Source organism: Procambarus clarkii, chromosome 40, assembly GCF_040958095.1.
Source record: "Procambarus clarkii isolate CNS0578487 chromosome 40, FALCON_Pclarkii_2.0, whole genome shotgun sequence".
In the NCBI taxonomy this organism is placed as follows: Eukaryota; Metazoa; Arthropoda; class Malacostraca; order Decapoda; family Cambaridae; genus Procambarus; species Procambarus clarkii.
Genome location: NC_091189.1, coordinates 11,440,374 through 11,463,552, shown reverse-complemented (window position 1 = coordinate 11,463,552; position 23,179 = coordinate 11,440,374). Strand labels below are relative to the sequence as shown.

The 23,179-nt window shown below is 40.3% G+C and overlaps 1 protein-coding gene across 5 annotated transcripts; it reads left to right on the top strand.

Moving 5' to 3' along the window:
* Positions 1-1,734: 1,734 nt before the first annotated feature.
* Positions 1,735-18,375, top strand: Elp6 (Elongator complex protein 6). 5 transcript variants are annotated; one of them, XM_069338681.1, is made up of 2 exons: positions 1,735-1,806; positions 12,188-18,375. In XM_069338681.1, the coding sequence occupies exon 2, from the start codon at positions 12,189-12,191 to the stop codon at positions 12,990-12,992; it is 804 nt and encodes a 267-aa protein (XP_069194782.1). In that variant the 5' UTR covers positions 1,735-1,806; position 12,188; the 3' UTR covers positions 12,993-18,375. The 5 variants fall into 5 exon arrangements, with proteins under 5 accessions (XP_069194782.1, XP_045597767.2, XP_069194781.1 ...); XM_045741811.2 differs by lacking the exon at positions 1,735-1,806 and adding an exon at positions 10,616-10,824; XM_069338680.1 differs by lacking the exon at positions 1,735-1,806 and adding an exon at positions 10,616-10,845.
* Positions 18,376-23,179: the final 4,804 nt, after the last annotated feature.

Genomic DNA, 23,179 nt, shown 5'->3' with positions numbered 1-23,179 from the left:
TTTGATTCTTGCCGTTATTTGTCTCAAAGTTGTCTCAAAGTTGTCTCACATACAACATCGACAAGAGATTTTTCCGAAGCTCTCTTCGCTGTCTCATCAACTGCCTCATTCAACAGTATTCTCACATGTGAAGGGATCCACATGAATCTTACTTTATACCCATTTTTTGCTAATGTCTTAACAATCTCTGTAGTAGTAGTAGTAGGCATCCCAATGTTAAATGGGATTCTTGTAATGTTATTTTCTATTTGTACTCACTGCATTTGTGCGCCCCTTGAGGGACTTGAAGTAGAGGGGGGTAGAAATAGCCTAAGCTACTCTATCCCTTTGAGATGTATTTATTGCTTATCTCAATAAACATACTTGAACTTGAATTGAGTAGGCATCCATCAGTCTCAGGAGACTATAGAGTTGCTCTCTGCTTGTCGGATGTCTAGGATTTCTAAACTCCAAAATAGGAGGTTACCCAAAAAGTGTCCAGTGTTAATTGTATTTTGTGTGTTTGAAATTGAAATTGAAATAAGTTTATTGAGGTAAAATACACACAAAGGGACGAGGTAGCTCAAGCTATTCTCGCCCCGTTCAGTACATCGTGTTAATACATACATAGATACATATCACAAGCAATAATCGTATTACCGAACATTCTGAGAGATAAACATATACATTTCCTTTTTGTGCGTTCGATCATGTTTGTGGGCATTCGGATGTGTAGTGTGTATGGTGGCGTTCTTACCGAGCCCGGATTATGTCCATCACGTCACTAAACGTCAATAATTAACTCTGTGTCTGTTAAGTTGAAGATTCTAACTGTTAATAGCATTATATTGTGGTACAATTATATATATACCAAACATACAAAATTATGTGTCCGAAATGATAAAAATATATGTGTGGGGTCCGTCCTTGTGTACCAAGTGTCTAGTATTCATACAGTGGTGCCAGATTGGGCTACAAGTAGCGAATTGGGCTACTTTTGAGAGCCCCGCGGTCTCAAATTTTAAATTTCGCTACTTGCTAGTTTTTGGGCTAATTTAAAAACGAGATGGGCTAATTTGGGCGATTATTGCTAAGAAACTTAATGATGATTATTTATGGTCAGGTGCAACACAAACAAGCACCCCGCGATAGCAGCCACAGACTGACGATTTAAATGCGCGCACAGCACGCAGAATATCCTTTCATGACCAAAGATCACATTCACCCCCCCCCCCCAAAAAAAAAAATCTTCCACTTACTGGCTATTCATGCCCGTGAGTAAATTTAGGGAAACCATGGAACCACCTTCCCGACGAAGCCATAAATGATAGAACATTGCTCGATAAAATCACAGTAAATAGGGGACATTTGACAAGCCGCCGGCTTCCTATCCTCACAGAGATAGTGACCCTCTGGAAAATTCAGGTAAATCTTAGCTAATTAAATAATCCTGAAAAGTTTGTTTATTGAAGGCAGGGCTGTGTTAGCTAGGTTAGTCAGGTTTCAAAATTCAAAATTCCACTACGCCACGAAGCAGCCTCTGTGGCGTAGTGGTAAAGCACCCGCCCGGCTCTTCGGCAGCACTTTGACCTGGATTCGTATCCTGGCCGTATGATATTAAGATCTATAAACTACTTTAGAAAGGCCTATAATGCATATTAATATTAATTTACACATTCCTGACGCTATACACTAGGAATTTCAATATGGCGTTCAAATAATTTTAGGCAGGGGGTCTCTGTGTCGGTTGGTCGCTAACGGTTCATTGACTGACCTCGCCAGTCGTCAGGAAGCAGCGGCGGCGTGAGCATCGTCGTTCCCCTCTAGGTAAGGCTGATAATTTTTTTTTTTTGTTTACTAATATATCTGAGCAGTTGGGAGGTACGCATGAATATATAGTCCACCACCACCTACAATGCTTAATGCATTATACATTTCTTCGCTATTATAACACTGAGTTTTAGTAATGTCTCGAGGATCATTGTTCTATATTGTTTTTTTCATCCGGGTTCTGTAGTATTCAAATGTTTGTATTCCAATAATGCTAAATAGTCTGTCCCTTCGGATTTTGTGGAAGATTTTTTTTTTAGATATATACAAGTGTTGTTACATTCTTGTACAGCCACTAGTACGCGTAGCGTTTCGGGCAGGTCCCTGGAATACGATCCCCGCCGCGAAGAATCGTTGATACAACCAAGTACACATTTTACTGTTGAGTTAAACAGAGGCTAAATCAACCAGGTTATAGTTAAGGATTTGTGCCCAGTAAATCCTCCCCGGCCAGGATACGAATCCATTTTGAGGATCATGATTTGCCAACATTATATGGGTAGGATATTATGTAGAAGACACTTTCCCAGAGTGTTAAACTGCCCCGTCGTCAGGCTAGGCTCGTTAACCCGGCGGTCGAGCCCCCCCTACCCCCCACGCACCCCCACCCACCCTCCCAAGACGCATTTATTATCGACTTGCATGTACTGTATTACAAAAAGTTTTTATCGTATATAAATAAATTTTATATTCTGTTTAATTAGGCGTATAGTAGGTTCGGTATTTGTTGGCAATTATTTACACTTGAAGTATGTGGAGGGTGAAGCATTTACAGTTGCCTGTCATCAGGCCAGGCTCGCCTAGGCTGCCGCCCAACCCAAGGCCTCAATTCAATTTCTTTCTTTATTATGCACCCTATACCCATCCCGTGGGCGGTGATCGCATTCGTCAATTTCATCACACTGCGCATTCAGAATTATTCTCGCCTATAAGATAAAACAGTATTATTTAATCAAGTTAATAGTTTAAAAACTAAGTTTAGTGACAAGCGACAGTCGTGTGTACACTGCAATAGATGAACAACTTTCCAACAGGAAGAAGCAGGAGACACCTCTCCAGGAACTGAATTTACCTGAGGGCCACTAGTCCTCAATGAGAACAGTAAGCCGGCGGCTTGTCAAATGTCCCCCAATTTGCCCTGATTTTTTCCAGCTGTATTTTAAAACCCATCAGAGTTTTGGCGTTTACGGCTTCGGCGGGTAGGTGGTTCCACGGGTTTACAACCCTATGGGTGAAAAAGCATCTCCTTTTAGCTGTCCAACATTCTGGCTTGTTGAGAGTGAACCCCTTGCTCCTTGTTCGTGTACAGAGCTCAATTGTTTGTTTGCTATGGCACCATAGTTGGTTTCTAGGGCAAGTGGAGGGTTTTAGGTAGGGATAAGGGGATTTTTGTTTGGTCGAGCTAGGAATTGAGTTTGGTTAGGCTCTAGGACTGTTTAGCTTTGTGGGGGTTGGATGAGATGTATACTTGTTAGGCTTACAATTACACAACTGGTCGAGCTTCGGTTACACAACTGGTTGGGGTCCGGTTACATAACTGGTTGGTATCCGATTACACAACGGGTCGGGCTTCGGTTACAAAACTTTTCGGGCTCCGGGGGTGTCACTGGGGCTTCGGGTTGTGCATGATCGGGCTTTGATTCGTGCATGGTTGTGCTCCAGAGGTTGTTTGGTTCGTTCATGCTAGATTTATGGTTACACAACTGGTCGGGGTCCGGTTACACAACTGGTCGGGCTCCGGTTAATAACTGGTCGGGCTCCGGTTACACAACTGGTCGGGCTCCGGTTACATAACTGGTCGGGCTCCGGGGGTGTCACTGGGGCTTAGCGTTGTGCATGATCGGGCTTCGGTTCGTGCATGGTTGTGCTCCAGGGGTTGTGTGCTATTGCCTCATGTTTCTTTGCTAGGTCATCAGGTTGTTTCTTGACTATGACTAATTGCATGTTTATTTTCTAGGGCTTCATTCTTGTATTTTTGCAAGAATTCCAGGTTTCTTTTTGGGTATAGGGCTCAATTGTTTGTTTGCTTTGGCTCCAAAGTTAGTTCTTAAGGCAAGAGGGGGGGGGGGTGTTGTTAGGTAGGGCTAAGGAAGGGTTTGTTTGGTAGACCTAGGGAGGGAGTTTGGTTAGTCTCTGGGGCTGTTTGGCTTGGTGTGGGTTTGACGAGTTGTTTGCATGCTAGGCTTGCGGTTACACAACTGGTCGGGGTCCGGTTACACAACTGGTCGGGCTTCGGTTACACAACTGGTCGGGCTCCGGTTACAAAACTGGTCGGGCTCCGGGGGTGTCACTGGTGCTTCGGGTTGTTCATGATCGGGCTTTGATTCATGCATGGTTGTGCTCCAGGGGTTGTGTGCTATTGCCTCATGTTTCTTTGCTAGGTCATCAGGTTGTTTCTTGACTATGACTAATTGCATGTTTATTTTCTAGGGCTTCATTGTTGTATTTTTGCAAGAATTCCAGGTTTCTTGTAGGGTATAGGGCTCAATTGTTTGTTTGCTTTGGCTCCAAAGTTAGTTCTCAAGGCAAGAGTGGGGGGGGGGGGGGTGTTAGGTAGGGCTAAGTAAGGGTTTGTTTGATAGACCTAGGGAGGGAGTTTGGTTAGGCTCTGGGGCTGTTTGGCTTGGTGTGGGTTTGACGAGTTGTTTGCATGCTAGGCTTGCGGTTACACAACTGGTCGGGCTCCGGTTACACAACTGGTCGGGCTCCGGTTACACAACTGGTCGGGCTCCGGTTACAAAACTGGTCGGGCTCCGGGGGTGTCACTGGTGCTTCGAGTTGTGCATGATCGGGCTTTGATTCGTGCATGGTTGTGCTCCAGAGGTTGTTTGGTTCGTTCATGCTAGATTTATGGTTACACAACTGGTCGGGGTCCGGTTACACAACTAGTGGGGCATCGGTTACACAACTGGTCGGGCTCCGGTTAATAACTGGTCGGGCTCCGGTTACACAACTGGTCGGGCTCCGGTTACATAACTGGTCGGGCTCCGGGGGTGTCACTGGGGCTTAGGGTTGTGCATGATCGGGCTTCGGTTCGTGCATGGTTGTGCTCCAGGGGTTGTGTGCTATTGCCTCATGTTTCTTTGCTAGGTCATCAGGTTGTTTCTTGACTATGACTAATTGCATGTTTATTTTCTAGGGCTTCATTCTTGTATTTTTGCAAGAATTCCAGGTTTCTTTTTGGGAATAGGGCTCAATTGTTTGTTTGCTTTGGCTCCAAAGTTAGTTCTTAAGGCAAGAGTGGGGGGGGGGGTGTTGTTAGGTAGGGCTAAGGAAGGGTTTGTTTGGTAGACCTAGGGAGGGAGTTTGGTTAGGCTCTGGGGCTGTTTGGCTTGGCGTGGGTTTGACGAGTTGTTTGCATGCTAGGCTTGCGGTTACACAACTGGTCGGGGTCCGGTTACACAACTGGTCGGGCTTCGGTTACACAACTGGTCGGGCTCCGGTTACAAAACTGGTCGGGCTCCGGGGGTGTCACTGGTGCTTCGGGTTGTGCATGATCGGGCTTTGATTCCTGCATGGTTGTGCTCCAGGGGTTGTGTGCTATTGCCTCATGTTTCTTTGCTAGGTCATCAGGTTGTTTCTTGACTATGACTAATTGCATGTTTATTTTCTAGGGCTTCATTGTTGTATTTTTGCAAGAATTCCAGGTTTCTTGTTGGGTATAGGGCTCAATTGTTTGTTTGCTTTGGCTCCAAAGTTAGTTCTCAAGGCAAGAGTGGGGGGGGGGTGTTAGGTAGGGCTAAGTAAGGGTTTGTTTGGTAGACCTAGGGAGGGAGTTTGCTTAGGCTCTGGGGCTGTTTGGCTTGGTGTGGGTTTGACGAGTTGTTTGCATGCTAGGCTTGCGGTTACACAACTGGTCGGGGTCCGGTTACACAACTGGTCGGGCTTCGGTTACACAACTGGTCGGGCTCCGGTTACAAAACTGGTCGGGCTCCGGGGGTGTCACTGGTGCTTCGAGTTGTGCATGATCGGGCTTTGATTCGTGCATGGTTGTGCTCCAGAGGTTGTTTGGTTCGTTCATGCTAGATTTATGGTTACACAACTGGTCGGGGTCCGGTTACACAACTAGTGGGGCATCGGTTACACAACTGGTCGGGCTCCGGTTAATAACTGGTCGGGCTCCGGTTACACAACTGGTCGGGCTCCGGTTACATAACTGGTCGGGCTCCGGGGGTGTCACTGGGGCTTAGGGTTGTGCATGATCGGGCTTCGGTTCGTGCATGGTTGTGCTCCAGGGGTTGTGTGCTATTGCCTCATGTTTCTTTGCTAGGTCATCAGGTTGTTTCTTGACTATGACTAATTGCATGTTTATTTTCTAGGGCTTCATTCTTGTATTTTTGCAAGAATTCCAGGTTTCTTTTTGGGAATAGGGCTCAATTGTTTGTTTGCTTTGGCTCCAAAGTTAGTTCTTAAGGCAAGAGTGGGGGGGGGGTGTTGTTAGGTAGGGCTAAGGAAGGGTTTGTTTGGTAGACCTAGGGAGGGAGTTTGGTTAGGCTCTGGGGCTGTTTAGCTTGGCGTGGGTTTGACGAGTTGTTTGCATGCTAGGCTAGCGGTTACACAACTGGTCGGGGTCCGGTTACACAACTGGTCGGGCTTCGGTTACACAACTGGTCGGGCTCCGGTTACAAAACTGGTCGGGCTCCGGGGGTGTCACTGGTGCTTCGGGTTGTGCATGATCGGGCTTTGATTCATGCATGGTTGTGCTCCAGAGGTTGTTTGGTTCGTTCATGCTAGATTTATGGTTACACAACTGGTCGGGGTCCGGTTACACAACTGGTCGGGCTTCGGTTACACAACTGGTCGGGCTCCGGTTACAAAACTGGTCGGGCTCCGGGGGTGTCACTGGTGCTTCGGGTTGTGCATGATCGGGCTTTGATTCATGCATGGTTGTGCTCCAGGGGTTGTGTGCTATTGCCTCATGTTTCTTTGCTAGGTCATCAGGTTGTTTCTTGACTATGACTAATTGCATGTTTATTTTTTAGGGCTTCATTGTTGTATTTTTGTAAGAATTCCAGGTTTCTTGTTGGGTATAGGGCTCAATTGTTTGTTTGCTTTGGCTCCAAAGTTAGTTCTCAAGGCAAGAGTGAGGGGGGGGGGGGGTGTTAGGTAGGACTAAGGAAGGGTTTGTTTGGTAGACCTAGGGAGGGAGTTTTGTTAGGCTCTGGGGCTGTTTGGCTTGGCGTGGGTTTGACGAGTTGTTTGCATGCTAGGCTTGCGGTTACACAACTGGTCGGGGTCCGGTTACACAACTGGTCGGGCTTCGGTTACACAACTGGTCGGGCTCCGGTTACAAAACTGGTCGGGCTCCGGGGGTGTCACTGGTGCTTCGAGTTGTGCATGATCGGGCTTTGATTCGTGCATGGTTGTGCTCCAGAGGTTGTTTGGTTCGTTCATGCTAGATTTATGGTTACACAACTGGTCGGGGTCCGGTTACACAACTAGTGGGGCATCGGTTACACAACTGGTCGGGCTCCGGTTAATAACTGGTCGGGCTCCGGTTACACAACTGGTCGGGCTCCGGTTACATAACTGGTCGGGCTCCGGGGGTGTCACTGGGGCTTAGGGTTGTGCATGATCGGGCTTCGGTTCGTGCATGGTTGTGCTCCAGGGGTTGTGTGCTATTGCCTCATGTTTCTTTGCTAGGTCATCAGGTTGTTTCTTGACTATGACTAATTGCATGTTTATTTTCTAGGGCTTCATTCTTGTATTTTTGCAAGAATTCCAGGTTTCTTTTTGGGAATAGGGCTCAATTGTTTGTTTGCTTTGGCTCCAAAGTTAGTTCTTAAGGCAAGAGTGGGGGGGGGTGTTGTTAGGTAGGGCTAAGGAAGGGTTTGTTTGGTAGACCTAGGGAGGGAGTTTGGTTAGGCTCTGGGGCTGTTTGGTTTGGTGTGGGTTTGACGAGTTGTTTGCATGCTAGGCTTGCGGTTACACAACTGGTCGGGGTCCGGTTACACAACTGGTCGGGCTTCGGTTACACAACTGGTCGGGCTCCGGTTACAAAACTGGTCGGGCTCCGGGGGGTGTCACTGGTGCTTAGGGTTGTGCATGATCGGGCTTTGATTCATGCATGGTTGTGCTCCAGGGGTTGTGTGCTATTGCCTCATGTTTCTTTGCTAGGTCATCAGGTTGTTTCTTGACTATGACTAATTGCATGTTTATTTTCTAGGGCTTCATTCTTGTATTTTTGCAAGAATTCCAGGTTTCTTGTTGGGTATAGGGCTCAATTGTTTGTTTGCTTTGGCTCCAAAGTTAGTTCTCAAGGCAAGAGTGGGGGGGGGGTGTTAGGTAGGGCTAAGGAAGGGTTTGTTTGGTAGACCTAGGGAGGGAGTTTGGTTAGGCTCTGGGGCTGTTTGGCTTGGTGTGGGTTTGACGAGTTGTTTGCATGCTAGGCTTGCGGTTACACAACTGGTCGGGGTCCGGTTACACAACTGGTCGGGCTTCGGTTATACAACTGGTCGGGCTCCGGTTACAAAACTGGTCGGGCTCCGGGGGTGTCACTGGTGCTTCGGGTTGTGCATGATCGGGCTTTGATTCATGCATGGTTGTGTTCCAGGGGTTGTGTGCTATTGCCTCATGTTTCTTTGCTAGGTCATCAGGTTGTTTCTTGATTATGACTAATTGCATGTTTATTTTCTAGGGCTTCATTGTTGTATTTTTGCAAGAGTTCCAGGTTTCTTGTTGGGTATAGGGCTCAATTGTTTGTTTGCTTTGGCTCCAAAGTTAGTTCTCAAGGCAAGAGTGTGGGGGGGGGTGTTAGGTAGGGCTAAGGAAGGGTTTGTTTGGTAGACCTAGGGAGGGAGTTTGGTTAGGCTCTGGGGCTGTTTGGCTTGGTGTGGGTTTGACGAGTTGTTTGCATGCTAGGCTTGCGGTTACACAACTGGTCGGGGTCCGGTTACACAACTGGTCTGGCTTCGGTTACACAACTGGTCGGGCCCCGGTTACAAAACTGGTCGGGCTCCGGGGGTGTCACTGGTGCTTCGGGTTGTGCATGATCGGGCTTTGATTCGTGCATGGTTGTGCTCCAGAGGTTGTTTGGTTCGTTCATGCTAGATTTATGGTTACACAACTGGTCGGGGTCTGGTTACACAACTAGTGGGGCATCGGTTACACAACTGGTCGGGCTCCGGTTACACAACTGGTCGGGCTCCGGTTACATAACTGGTCGGGCTCCGGGGGTGTCACTGGGGCTTAGGGTTGTGCATGATCGGGCTTCGGTTCGTGCATAGTTGTGCTCCAGGGGTTGTGTGCTATTGCCACATGTTTCTTTGCTAGGTCATCAGGTTGTTTCTTGACTATGACTAATTGCATGTTTATTTTCTAGGGCTTCATTGTTGTATTTTTGCAAGAATTCCAGGTTTCTTTTTGGGTATAGGGCTCAATTGTTTGTTTGCTTTGGCTCCAAAGTTAGTTCTTAAGGCAAGAGTTGGGGGGTGGGGGTGTTGTTAGGTAGGGCTAAGGAAGGGTTTGTTTGGTAGACCTAGGGAGGGAGTTTGGTTAGGCTCTGGGGCTGTCTGGCTTGGTGTGGGTTTGACTAGTTGCTTGCATGCTAGGCTTGTGGTTTCACAACTGGTTGGGGTTTGGTTACACAACTGGTCGGGCTCCGGTTACACAAATGGTCGGGCTCCGGTTACACAACTGGTCGGGCTCCGGTTACACAACTGGTCGGGCTCCGGGGGTGTCACTGGGGCTTCGGGTTGTGCATGGTCGGGCTTCGGTTCATGCATTGTTGTGCTCCAGAGGTTGTTTGGTTCATTCATGCTAGGTTTGTGGTTCCACAACTGGTCGGGGTCTGGTTACACAACTAGTGGGGCTCCGGTTACACAACTGGTCGGGCTCCGGTTACATAACTGGTCGGGTTCCGGGGGTGTCACTGGAGCTTAGGGTTGTGCATGATCGGGCTTCGGTTCGTGCATGGTTGTGCTCCAGGAGTTGTGTGTTAGTGCCTCATGTTTGTTTGCTAGATCATAAGGTTGTTTCTTGACTATGACTAATTGCATGTTTATTTTCTAGGGCTTCATTGTTGTATTTTTGCAAGAATTCCAGGTTTCTTTTTGGTTATAGGGATCAATTGTTTGTTTGCTTTGGCTCCAAAGTTAGTTCTTAAGGCAAGAGTGGGGGGGGGGGTGTCGTTTTGTACGAGAGCAGCTGCTGGCTTGTCGGGAAGAGGGGCCATGCAGTCTGCGTCCGGGTTTATATAACCTCGGCTCGTTGCGCGCGCAGCTTGGGGCGGTTAAAGTCAGCTTCCAGACATACGTTTTCTCTTCTCTCAGAAAACCCACCGTTTTTGGGAAAAAGTGTTCTTGTTTGGTAGACCTAGGGAAGGAGTTTGGTTGGGCTCTGGGGCTGTTTGTTTGGCTTGGTGTGGATTTGATGAGTTGTTTACATGCTAGGCTTGGAGTTACACAACTGGTTGGGGTTCGGTTACACATCTGGCGAGGCTCCGGTTCCAAAATTGGTCAGGCTTTGGTTACACAACTAGTCGGGCTCTGGTTACAAAACTGGTTGGGCTTCGGGGATGTTATTGGGGCTTCGGGTTGTGCATGGTTGTGATCCAGAGGTTGTTTGGGTATTATTATTTTGTTTAATAAATATAAATATTTATATATATATTAAATTGAAATAAGTTTATTGAGGTAAATATATATAATTGTGTGTGGTGTGTGTGTGAGTGTGCAGAAATATTAATAAAACAATTAACATCGTGCAGTGCAGCTGTATATCAAAATATATTTTGCAACCCGTATCAGTCACCAAAAAAAAAATTGGGCTACTCTTATTACAAGTTCGCTACTTTTAGTCCATCAGGTCGCTACTTTCAGCAATGTGGATCTGGCATCCCTGTATTCTGGATCTGGCAACCCTGTATTCATATAATATACCAACAACAACAACTGTACACAAGGCACTACGGGCTCACCATAGCCCGTGTTACTTGGAACTTTTTGTTCCAGGTAGAGAATCTTTAACAACAACATCTGTACAGAATTTAGATCAACAGTTAACCTTTGATTTCAGGTTAATACAGTTTTTGTTGAGGTGAACAAAAACAGTTATAGTTGTTGTTGTGTTGATTTAGGGGCGACGACGATCGTGAACAGTTATAGTGAGGTTTTCATCCAGTTGCAAGGGTGTTAGTTCTCTTTATTAACAATACTTTATATATATCTTAAAATTTCACGAAAATTAGCTTTTAAGACTTGTCGAAAGCCCACGACGTGTTTGTTTCTTTGTTTATGCACCAATCCTGTGGGTGGTAGTGGAGAAGGTTACAGTGGCACAAAACTGCATGTTACAAGCATGTTGGTTTATTTATTTATTTATTTACAAGAAGGTACATTGGGGAAGGGGGGGGGGGTGTTAAGAGAGCACATAGCAATAATGTTTTTACATTCTTGTAAAGCCACTGGCACACATAACATTTCGGGCAAAAGATGTTACAGCACTTATGGGCTAGTTACATAATTTAACATGATTGTCTGAAACCAGATTATAAATACAACAAAATTATCATTTACTGTCAGGGAGACAGGCAGCTAGCCAGTGTATATATACATGTTGAACTACTGACCCTTCCCAGGATGCATCCCCACAACTAGCTAACTAACCTGAAAAGTTCGTAAAGAGGGGCAGTCATAAACTGAGATACCACTGCACATGTAATTCCCGTGACATATAATCATGGTTCAAAGTATATTTTACATTTTGTGCTTCATATTTATGCAATTTTTTTTAATATTTACCCAGTATTTATTTACCATATGTTGTGTTCAGACTATTTGAAGATACTATTTATAAAGTAATGATAATGTTTTCTCACAGACATAATAACATAGGTTAAAAACTCACACCTGTCTATTTGTGAAATTTATGTAAAGAATTTACACAAAGTCTTTTACTTTCTCCAAGTGCTTTGTCAAGGTCTGAGTGTGTGATTAGGATGAGGCTTACATTTCAATGTCAAATCAAACGTTGATTAATCGTCGAGATGCAAGTCTCGTCTTACATACTCAGACCTTGACAAAGCACTCAGGAGAATGCAAAAGACTTGGTATAAATTCCTTACAAAAAATTTCACAAATACACAGGTGTTTTTTTTTTATTTATACTATTTATTAATGTTAAATGCAAAGCATCCTAGCATAACTCTGAGTCAGTTATTCATAATAGAGATTATTATAGTCACTAAGTGGAGATAGCAAAGTACTATATACATGGTATAAACAAGGTGTGAAAGTGTTGTAGAGAATTTTGATGATGATTGTGTGATACAAATTATTAGGGTGCTGTACATTTTGTTTAAATTAAGTCAAAGCTTTTAAAATTGTATTTGGGGTCTTTGTTAAATATTGTACTGTATTTAATATTGTTTGATTTTCAGGATGTTCGAGTCAGTGAAGAGCGCTATAGGGGGCAGTGGTGTAACTCTGGAAGATGGTGGTGTTATCTTGATATCGGAAACTGCTTCCACTTCGGCAAATGGATTGGTTACTCACTTTCTATCCTATGGTGTAACAAATGGCCATCCAGTATGCTTTGTAACATTACAACATACATGGGGGCACTACTGTAATATTGGTAATAAATTAGGACTTAATTTTAGACAACAGATTGATCAGGGCAACATTAAAGTTGTTGAGGGTTTGAAACTAATGGCAGAGGTCCTGGATGGAAGTAAATCAGATATTGGACATCATCCCTTTGACTTTATTTTGAATACCACTGAAAATCCCCTAAAAAACTTATATAAGCTTATAAAAAAATCCATTGAACCTTGGAAAGAAAATGGTCAATATTTCTTGATAATTATAGAAAATATCACATCTCTCTTAAATTTGGGCATTCAAGCAGGAGATATAAATATATTCAGTCAGTATTGCAAAGCTCTAGTTGGTGGTAGCAATAATACAAAATCTGGATCTCTTATCATTGTCACAACCCACGATGAAAGAGATGAAGGTGCTTGTCTTGTAACAAAAACAATAGCTCATTCAGCAATAATTTACATGTCTTTACAAGGACTGAGCACAGGTATATCACGAGATGTTCATGGCGACTTGAAAATTACATCATTTAACCGGCACAGTCCCTTCCAGTGTTTACCATCTATTCACCACTTCCAGTTCAAAATGGAGGACAAGAACATGAAGTTATTTGCTCCCGGAACATCAGCAAATGTGTTATGAAATTGATGCTGTTTATGCTTTAAGGTACAAGATGAAAATATTAAAGTTTATTGTAATAATATATATTTGACTTTGCCTTGGTAACCTAATTTGATATGTACCATTTTATTTGGTTATGCTTAGGAACATAGGAAGCCTTGCCAAGACTGCAGTTCTCAGTTTATATCTTGGAATATCAGGAACAAGGCAAGTCTTGTCTAAGATTTATATAATGACATTCATTATTTTAAGTAATATTTTAATTGTTTAAAGAGCGTTGATTGTCGACAGAATTGTATTTGTGGTGCTTTTTCAGCTATGTTTTCATTTTACTCTTTATGCTCAATTAGTATTAAGCTTTAGTCATTTAAGTTTTTTATGCCCGAAACGCTTTGCATAATAGTGGCTTTAGGCATTGTATGTACTAGCCCTAACTATAAATCCATCACTCTTTGTAAAATCTCTTTTATGTATGTTCCTTACCTAAATAAACATTTTGATTTTTTTTATTTGATTTTTTTGAAGTCAAGATAATTTAAAATACTGTACATTAATATGGCAATACTGAATATGGCAGTACAGTATCACATTTCTAGTTGATCTTGCCTTAGAAAAATTAAAACCATAAATACTGTATTGTGGTGTCCATTTTCTATGAATAAGATACTGGCATTTCTTAATACAGTACACTGTACAGTACAGTACTTCTATAAACCATCTGCTAATCCGCAAATAATGAAAGCATACAATATAGAGTACTGTATAAGAACATATGGTAATACTGTACTGTAAATTTTGTTAAGTAAATATTTGGATGGAGAAATGCAGTAGGGACTTGAAGAAAACTATACAGGTACAATGATCCTAATTTCAATGAACGTGGACTGGATCCAATGCAACCTAGACCAACTGACAGAGCAATTGAGGAAAAACAAAATTATTATAGGTTTCAGTTATGTACTGTGCTGTGTCACCCTTGAATGGATATGCTGTTGTGCAATGTACAGTACAGTATTTTAATTTTATATACTTTTTTACTTTATTTAAGTATTATTTATGTACAGTACAGTATTGTCTCTTGAAATTTTAGCTAAATAATCCTTCTATGACAGATTGTTGCCTTGCCATAGCACACTAGGGAAAAAAAGCATATAGCTGACAGTTTGAGATTGGTCCTTGGTAGATAGGTCACCATGAGGGATGATTACTTGTTTAAACAGGAAAATAATGCATTTCTAACAACTGCTAATTGTTTATTATTATATTGTACAGTATTTTTAATAATGTCTTATTATTGTATTATTTGTTATGCTCTCTGTGAACCTCAGATGCAAATCCACATAGGCAGGACAAATGATCAACAGTACTGTACCATAATTAATAGATCCTCTCAAATTATCAGGCGTGTTAAAAAGATAACATTTAGCACATAAAATATGCCTGAATTCCATCTACAGTAATTAAAATAGTAGAGAAAAATAATGACCATGAAAGAATAGCAATTGCAAAAGGAAGCAATTGCTTCCAGGGGCAGAATTGGAAAAAAAACATGAAAGAACTGAACAATTGTGTTAAAGCCTGCAACTTGCTTGCTATGCAAGTGTTGTGTTGTATTAAACTTATGAACTCATTATGTGTCACTGTTACCTTTAGCTCACTGGATGGCTGTGGGGTGCATGAAATTATTAGTTTATTATGGGCTCAATACTCATCCACAGAGTGGTGGCAGAAAACTTAGTCACATAATGCAACTGGACTGCAATGTTCTCAAGCTAAACAATGTACATTTGGGGTGAACTAGTTGCAAACAGTTTTCACTTGTGATTAAATTACAGTAGTAGTCCAACTATAGTACTGTACTGTAGTTAATGTTGCAGTATATGATTATGAGTAAGAAACAAGTAAATATTGGAAGCAGGTATCAAACCTGGGAGACTTCTTGGCACCATTTGCGTCGTATAAATTTCCTAGATATCATTTATGATGCCAATATAAAAACAAAAGAGAAGACTAGTGATATCTGAAGAATCAGATTTACCAAGGGACAAGATTTCAGATAGTCCTGTAAATCGGGACATTCTACAAGGTGCGCGGCTGTTGGTAGGAGAAGAAGTTCTGACAATAAGGTACAGCCTTTTTTTTTTTAAGTCCTTACAGGTACAAGTTAATCTTGAATGACTAATATATAACACTGGAAGTGAGAAAAGTATCTGCTGTTTCAGTGGCAGGAGAAAGACCACAGGAATAGGTCACATTTTTTAGTACGGATATGTAATATACATGTATTCATAATTAGCCACCTATTCCTCATTAGAATAAGGAATTCAATTCAGGAAGATAAGACAAGCATGAACGGCCTCATTCGTGGGATGGCCACAAGGTCACTGGAGGCTGGGATGATATACAGGTTGACTTTTAGGAACCACCCAGCTCCTTAATGTCCTAGTTGCATTGTCCCTCTTACGGTCGTGCATGTCCTTCTTGAATGTCCTGACTTCCAGGACGAGCGTATGTCTTGCTTTCCGACCGCCCCTCGCGGTCACCTGTCCCTCAATAGAATTCTTGGTGACTCGGATACTTTTGATATCGTTCGCCTTATGCGTTTTTGTTCTCGTATTGGCATCCTTGGTGATATTTAGCGCCCTCTGATTATTCTGCGCATTTGATGGTGCTACATAGTCTTCCCGGTTTGGTGCCTTCTTTTGATAATTACTTACTTTTAGGAACCAGTTCATAAATCACTTACCTTGTGAAGCTGGACATGTCCAGAGACCAATAGGTGCTCGCTTGACCAGCTGAATGGTTCACCCAGGCAGCACTGAACCACCTGCTTTACCCTGAAAACAGGGGATTAAATGAAATGAGGAATTTTTGTTTTCCATGCACGCAAAACATAGTAGGTGGCTTCCACTGGACTGATTTTATTTTTTTCTTCACCTTAGACCATAAAAGGAGCTTCATGAGCCAACCTCAACTGCTCATCATCAGCAAATCACTCTGCCTCCCCCCCCTCCCCTTCCTTGCACATTAAGGTACTAGCCATGGGAGATGTGGTCATAACTAGAAAATCCCATAAGTTAACCATCACGGTTACTATCCATATTCAGCAGTCATTTGCCACTTCTAGTTCAAAATGAAAGACTTAAGAATATGAAGATATTTACTGTACCACTGAAGTAACAACACACATTTTGAAACCAATACTGTTTGTGCTCTAAGGTGTGATATGAAGATATTAAACAATCAGTTCTGATAATATTTATTTTAGTTACACAGCCTTGGCAACTTAAATATAGATACATTTCATTTGGTAATGTTTAGGAAAGTGTGAAGTCTTGCCCTAATGCTGCTATGTTCACAATCTATATCCTGGAATGTCAGGAACAAGCCAAGTCATGTCCAAGATAAAATTTTATAGAATGACATTCAATATAATGAATAAGATAATAAATTCTAAATACTGTACCTGTACATTAGTATTTTCTGCATAAGGCAATATCACATCTCTGGTTAACATTATTTTAAGAAAATTTACATCATTAATACTGCAAGTATATTAAATACATACAGTACATTATGTATTAAAGGACCCAGTTCAAAATACTGATATAATTGTCTAAACAAATTCTTTCTAAATACCATAATGTGGCCTTCTGAATAATCACAGGCTGGCCTTTTAATATAAAACATCAGTTTTGTCATTTAAAATGGATATGTTTTTTTTTTCTGAATTTTCAGTGACTGTGTCTTCCCTTTTGCTAATGCTATTCAGTTTAATACTGCACATTGCATTGAACATATTTATCCATTTAAGGTATTCTTCCTTATTTAATCAATTAGGGTCTCTTCTATTGACCTCATTCTAACATCTAGATATCTAGAGGTATCTGTTGTATCAGGTGTCGTCTCCTGGCAACACTCACAACATTCACATTTATATTTTTTACAAAAATTTATATCAGTTTACAATACTCAAGAGTTCTAAATATATCAGAGAAGGCACTTTCTAACTGCAAAAAGTACGTCATACAGTTTGCCAATATTACATATTTAACAAAATGACTGAGACATAAAAGATAGTAGCACACTAGTGTATACTAATCCAGATCCCTGAAAAGTATGGTGGTATTAAATAATAAAGTGAGTCAATTAAATAACCAACACAGTTAATCAGTGCTTGACTATAAAATGAAGCTCTTAAACATGAACTATACAATAACAGTACAGTACTGTAGTTGTTAAAAGTATGACCACACTAAATATTATCAATATAGTACATCACTTGCATTATGCAATAAAGCCAAATGTTATAAAAAGTGAGTTTCTGCTGTTTGTTGCTTACTGCTATACATGTATTAAACATTCATTAATGATATAAAGCAAAGGATTTTTATATCAGTATCATCAATCTTCAACATACAGTACTGTACTAAATTGGCAAATTTTCATGAAACTACAGTAATACATTCTTTTGATAAAATTTTTTTTTTAAATCTCAAACATTCCTAGTGAGATATAATTGTCTATAGTGTCTGAATCCAATAAGAAATTAAAATAATACAATAGTTAAATACTGTATACAATGTGTAATTCTTCACACTTGAACTTTAACTTGACTTTCTTCCCTCTACATTACTACATCATTCTCTAACTATTGATATGAACACGTTATAAACACTGATATAAATAAGAGATACTGCACATTTTTTTAATACTTTGTACAGTACTTCTATTTACTGTCTTTATCATTATGCAAATAATGAAGGCATATAATATATATATAGGAAAATATGGTGTACAGTACCTTTAATATATTTTGCAAAATGAACATTTGGATGGGAGATGCAATATGGACTTAGAAAACTATAGTGACCTAGCTAATCCAGATAAACTTATTAGACCCAATCCAACCTATACCCCGAGAAAATCTTTGGAGCAGGGCAATGAAATTGAACAAACATTCTGGGTGGGTGACCTCAGATGCACACTTTACTGTGAACCATCATATGCTAAAAGTAACAACTGGCTAGGAACTTGTTGGCATCAAGATGAGACCCAATCCAATTTTTCCCTGTTACCCGTATGCACTGGTGTAGGTAATGTACTTTTCCACCAAATGCTCCTGTCAAGTACACAATGAAATTACAATAAAGTGATACAGTATATCTATGAGAAAATCTTTCGAGCAGAGTAGGCAGACTCCAGGTCATTTTACTCTTAGTATACAGTATTGTGGTCCATATAACATCTCTCTCTGAGGTGACCCAGGAAACTGGTTTCATTTCACTGCCCTGCTCTAGAGATTTTCTTAGATAAATCATGGTACTGTGTATTCACCTAGAGCTTTTACAGTGATAGCCATTAAAAAACATTTGGGTTCAATAAAGTCGTAATTATTATGTTATTGGACTTTATTATTAACATGTCAGTTATACAATATATTATTGTTTGACATTTTATTCTTCACTGGTAGACAAACCCATAGCACACCCGAGGAAAAAAGCATATAGCTGACATAGTTGGGACTCATCCACTACAGGCACAGGGAATATCACTTATTTTGGTAGACAATCGATGCATTTCTATCAATTGCCAGTTGTAATTATATTTGGAATACAAAAAAATTAGTTATTATATTTTAAATAATTTTATGTAGCCTCAAGTGTAAAATCACATAGACCAGCAGTATCAATCTATGCCATTATCTCTTGGGTAGTCTGTACATTGTTCAGACTACCCAATGCACGCACCAGATCTGACTGTCTTGTTTTTTTTAGCTTAAAATCCAGAACACTGGATTTGTATTAGGAGGAGGATCACTGTATATGACTGCCAAGGGACAGTACTAAGGAATTTCTCATCAAGATTAGAAGTTTAATTTAATCATGAATAAATTGATAACATAAATGTTACCAAACTACCATGTATAAATTGGTAACAAATATTTTATCAAATTACCATGTACAAATATGTCAAAGCAGCAAAGACATCAGACTTCATTGCTGAATACCAGTCATTAGAACTGTCAGACCAAATTTCACCTGTAAACTTATAGAGGACAATACTCAAACATTCTTTTACCTTTTAGAAAGTAGCTACAACTACATGGAAACTTACTGCCATGACTGTTAGGTGAACAATCTGAACTTTATAATCGGCTTTGTTGTGTCGTTATTGTATAAGGTCTAAAGTCAAGACTCCAATGAACTGACAAATTACCTTACATACATAGTGAATAAAATTATACACACATTTCCAAACTAGATAATAAAATATTCTTACTCAACACGTGATAATACAAGTCATAAATTCACTCCAAAGAAATCCGGTGCCTTGCCTTATATAAGAACTATATTACTGTAATTTAATAATACAACACAAAATTGCAACACATGACTGGAATATACACTTAAAAGTGGAAAACTAAAGGTATCTAAATAAAACACTCTCTTCAAGCTCTCTATATATACACAGTCAAAGAGTAACATAAAAGTCTTAATAAACTATCTAAAAATGACTTTGTATAGCACTTTCTAAATATTAAAATTATACTGCTTAAAATGATGTAACAGTTAAATAATGTTTTCTTTATTCACGTTTTAAGCACAACAGTGGGTAAAAAAAATATATTGTATAAATTAGTGCTGGCTGCACCAATATAGAGATATATTGTAATATGTAAATAAATTGAAAATTAAATAATTTAATGTTTTTGTTTAGTGAATGGCAAAAAATTTGACTTGTCAATCAATTATTTATCATACTACAAAATTTCTTTTATGCCTACAATTCCGCTACAAAATTAAGGCAATATTTTTGGGGAAACTGTTTTTAACTTTCTGTCATACATTTTGACAGTACAGGTACTGCCCTATATCCAGAGAGTACCACAGAGACATTTATAAAAGCATAGAATGATAAACAAAATTTGCGGCTTCAACCAAAAACTTTATGCACAATTTCACTTGCCTAGCATAACAAATGAGTTAAGAAAACTAACAGTAATATTTTGGTGCTATTAATTTAATTACTACCAGATATAATTAAGAATTCTAGGTAAGGATTTCCCTGTATGCATTTCCAGTTTGGCAAATAAGAAACAAACTGTGAATTATATAAATATTTAAAATTAAATTCCTTTCACATACCCATTATGCATGAACTGCCACACTGTTGAAACAGACATTCATATTTATATATACAAGCAAGTCTATTGCCACATTCTGTAACATTGTTACATGTTATATTTATCCATGGTGATTAAAGATGCACTTTCACTTGTCTAAAACTGGTTAAGCATTCTTTTTTCTTTCTTCCCTTGCATTAGCAATTACAGAAATTCATTCCTAGAAAATTTCTGAAACATCATGCGAGTAAACAAATACTAATACTTGTTTGCATCCTTTTATTACATGGAAGTTATGACTAAAAGTATATTCTGAATGTTCAATACGTGTATATGAACACCACGACTAGGATTCTATGCATCATGAGCAAGTATGCATTAAAATCTTTAAGGAACAAATAGCATTAGCAGCTGGTTATAGTTTCAATCATAAACAAACCAAATAGGCCTTTAAAACTCACCAGGAAATGTTCCAAGCATTGCTACACATCCCAGTTTAGAGTTGTGCAGACTAAAATATGCATTGAAGCAAATACAATTTAATGACATAGTACAAAATAAGCAATTGGTGCAATCAAGCCCAAGATGCTGACAATGATATCGAAACACAAAGGAGTGAGCGTGTACGTGTCTTATTGAAGATCACAGCTTGCTGATAAAACCTTTCACCAAATTACCTGTAGAAGCAAAATATCATCTGCAATTTCTAGATATTTCTCTAAAAGAAGCAAATGCTATCAAATGATAACATTTACAAGTTAGACTGACAAATTGATGATTTTTCATTCAGATCTCATTAACTGTTAACTGACTGGTATTGCGATATTTTTTTTAGAAAATACTGTACCATGTAAACTGGTATTAATGAAGCAAATACCATGCCTTGAACTGATTTTGTATGCATCTGTATGCTCTCCCTATTTGAGAGAGCAAAATAATTTTACTATAAATCTCCTAAACTTTACAGTCAGAAATCGCTATATATACTACAATATAGTCAAGCCTAATTATAATACAAAATTTCCATGACTCCCACACAATATAAATTTTCTTCTATAGCTCTAATGTATTAAAGCATGAATATGTTAATTTAGTCTTGTGAATATGATGAACCATAAAGCCCTGTAATAAAAGTTATGTAATTATTAAAAGAAAGTGCTAGGCCAGGACAGCTATATAGCACTGTCTGACCTGTAGGTTGATATCATTTACGATGCAAATACGAGAGAAGGCATTATAATATAATCATGTAGAGCTCATATTATTACAGGTACCAAATTAGTTAACATTTATTATACAAGTGCAACTTTCCTCATTCATGATTATTCATTTAACACAATGATGGAACAATTAAGAACTACAATTCAATATTTTCTTACACTAGATGCACATCTTTTACTATTTTAAGATCATGCACTATTGGATATTGTCTTCCTATATTCATATATAACACACAATATACATAACAACTTTGACATGATGTAGCTCTACATGTTCACCTTAAAATTTGACAACAATGCTTGGAACATTAATGAATATTTTCATATAAAATTCAATTTCATTACTACGCATGAACAATTGTACTGCAGTATATACATGATAAATAAAAGTGATGTGAATAAAAGGATATGAAATACTACAGAAATATAGTTGGCAAAATATTGAATTGACAGAAAATGCAGTATAATAAATTTTTGAGGTAAATAAGTAATTACCGAACTATGTAGCACCGTTTGTGTCGCAGGACATTCAAAAGGTACTATCACTCAGGACACTAATATGAGAACAAAGGGAACATAAGGCTAGCAACATCAAAGGTATCAGGTTCACCAAGGATTCTGTGAGGGACAAGTGGCCTGGAGGGTCTTTAAGAATGCAAAATGAACGATCGCCCTAGAAATTGGGACAAACAGGGCACGCACACGCATGCACGCTCGCTCGCTCGCACACACACACACACACACACACACACACACACACATCATCCCAGCACCCGCCCAGCGTTCACCCAGCACCCGCCCAGCGTCCACCCAGCACCCGCCCAGCGTCCACCCAGCACCCGCCCAGCGTCCACCCAGCACCCGCCCAGCGCCCGCCCAGCGTCCGCCCAGCGTCCACCCAGCACCCGCCCAGCGTCCGCCCAGCGTCCACCCAGCACCCGCCCAGCGTCCGCCCAGCGTCCACCCAGCACCCGCCCAGCGTCCGCCCAGCGTCCGCCCAGCGTCCACCCAGCACCCCGGTGCTGCCAATCACCGGGAAGCAGCCAAGTCACATAAATACAGAGACCTTGATCACCACTACAATTTTGTCCCTATTGCCTCAGAGACACTTGATGCCTGGGGTAAAAGTGCTGCTAGTTTTTTGAAGGAGTTGAGGTCCAAGCTAATTGAAACAACTAGAGACCCTGGAGCCGCTAGTTTTCTCTTCCAGCACCTTAGTGTGGCGATCCAGAGAGGAAATGCTCACTGCATCCATGGTTCCTGCCCGCCATCTGAGGAGCTGGAAGAGCTCTACAACCTGTGACAAGTAGCCTTGTACCCTGCATGTAACCAATGTTGTAACCCTTTTTGTGTAATAAAATTGTAAAATAAAGTTAGATACATATACACATACAAAAGAATAGGGGTGGTAGGAGAAGAAAATATCAAAGTGTTCAGTTAGGATCCACAAGGTCTTCTCTGAGTACTCTCTATTTTCTTCTCTGAGGGTATGGGTCCCTATACTTACACCAGAGGTGGTACCCTTTAAAATATTAAAAAAAAATTATATATATATATACACACACTGTATATAAATAAATAAATTACCTGTATACACACAATTAGTTTTATAAATATAAAACAACCTTTAAATTAACTCAAGTGTGAATACCAATATGTATGGTGTAATAAATTACCCCTAAAATAATCAAAGAATAACAGCGGTCAAGAAAAAGAACAACAAGAATCGCTATATGCAACACAGTACAATATGAGCATAGATTAATAGCTAACCCAAAAATTTTGGGATTCATTCTACGTACATTCACTAAATCCCATAAAGACTAAATAACATGGAATAAATCAATAATTATTATATATAC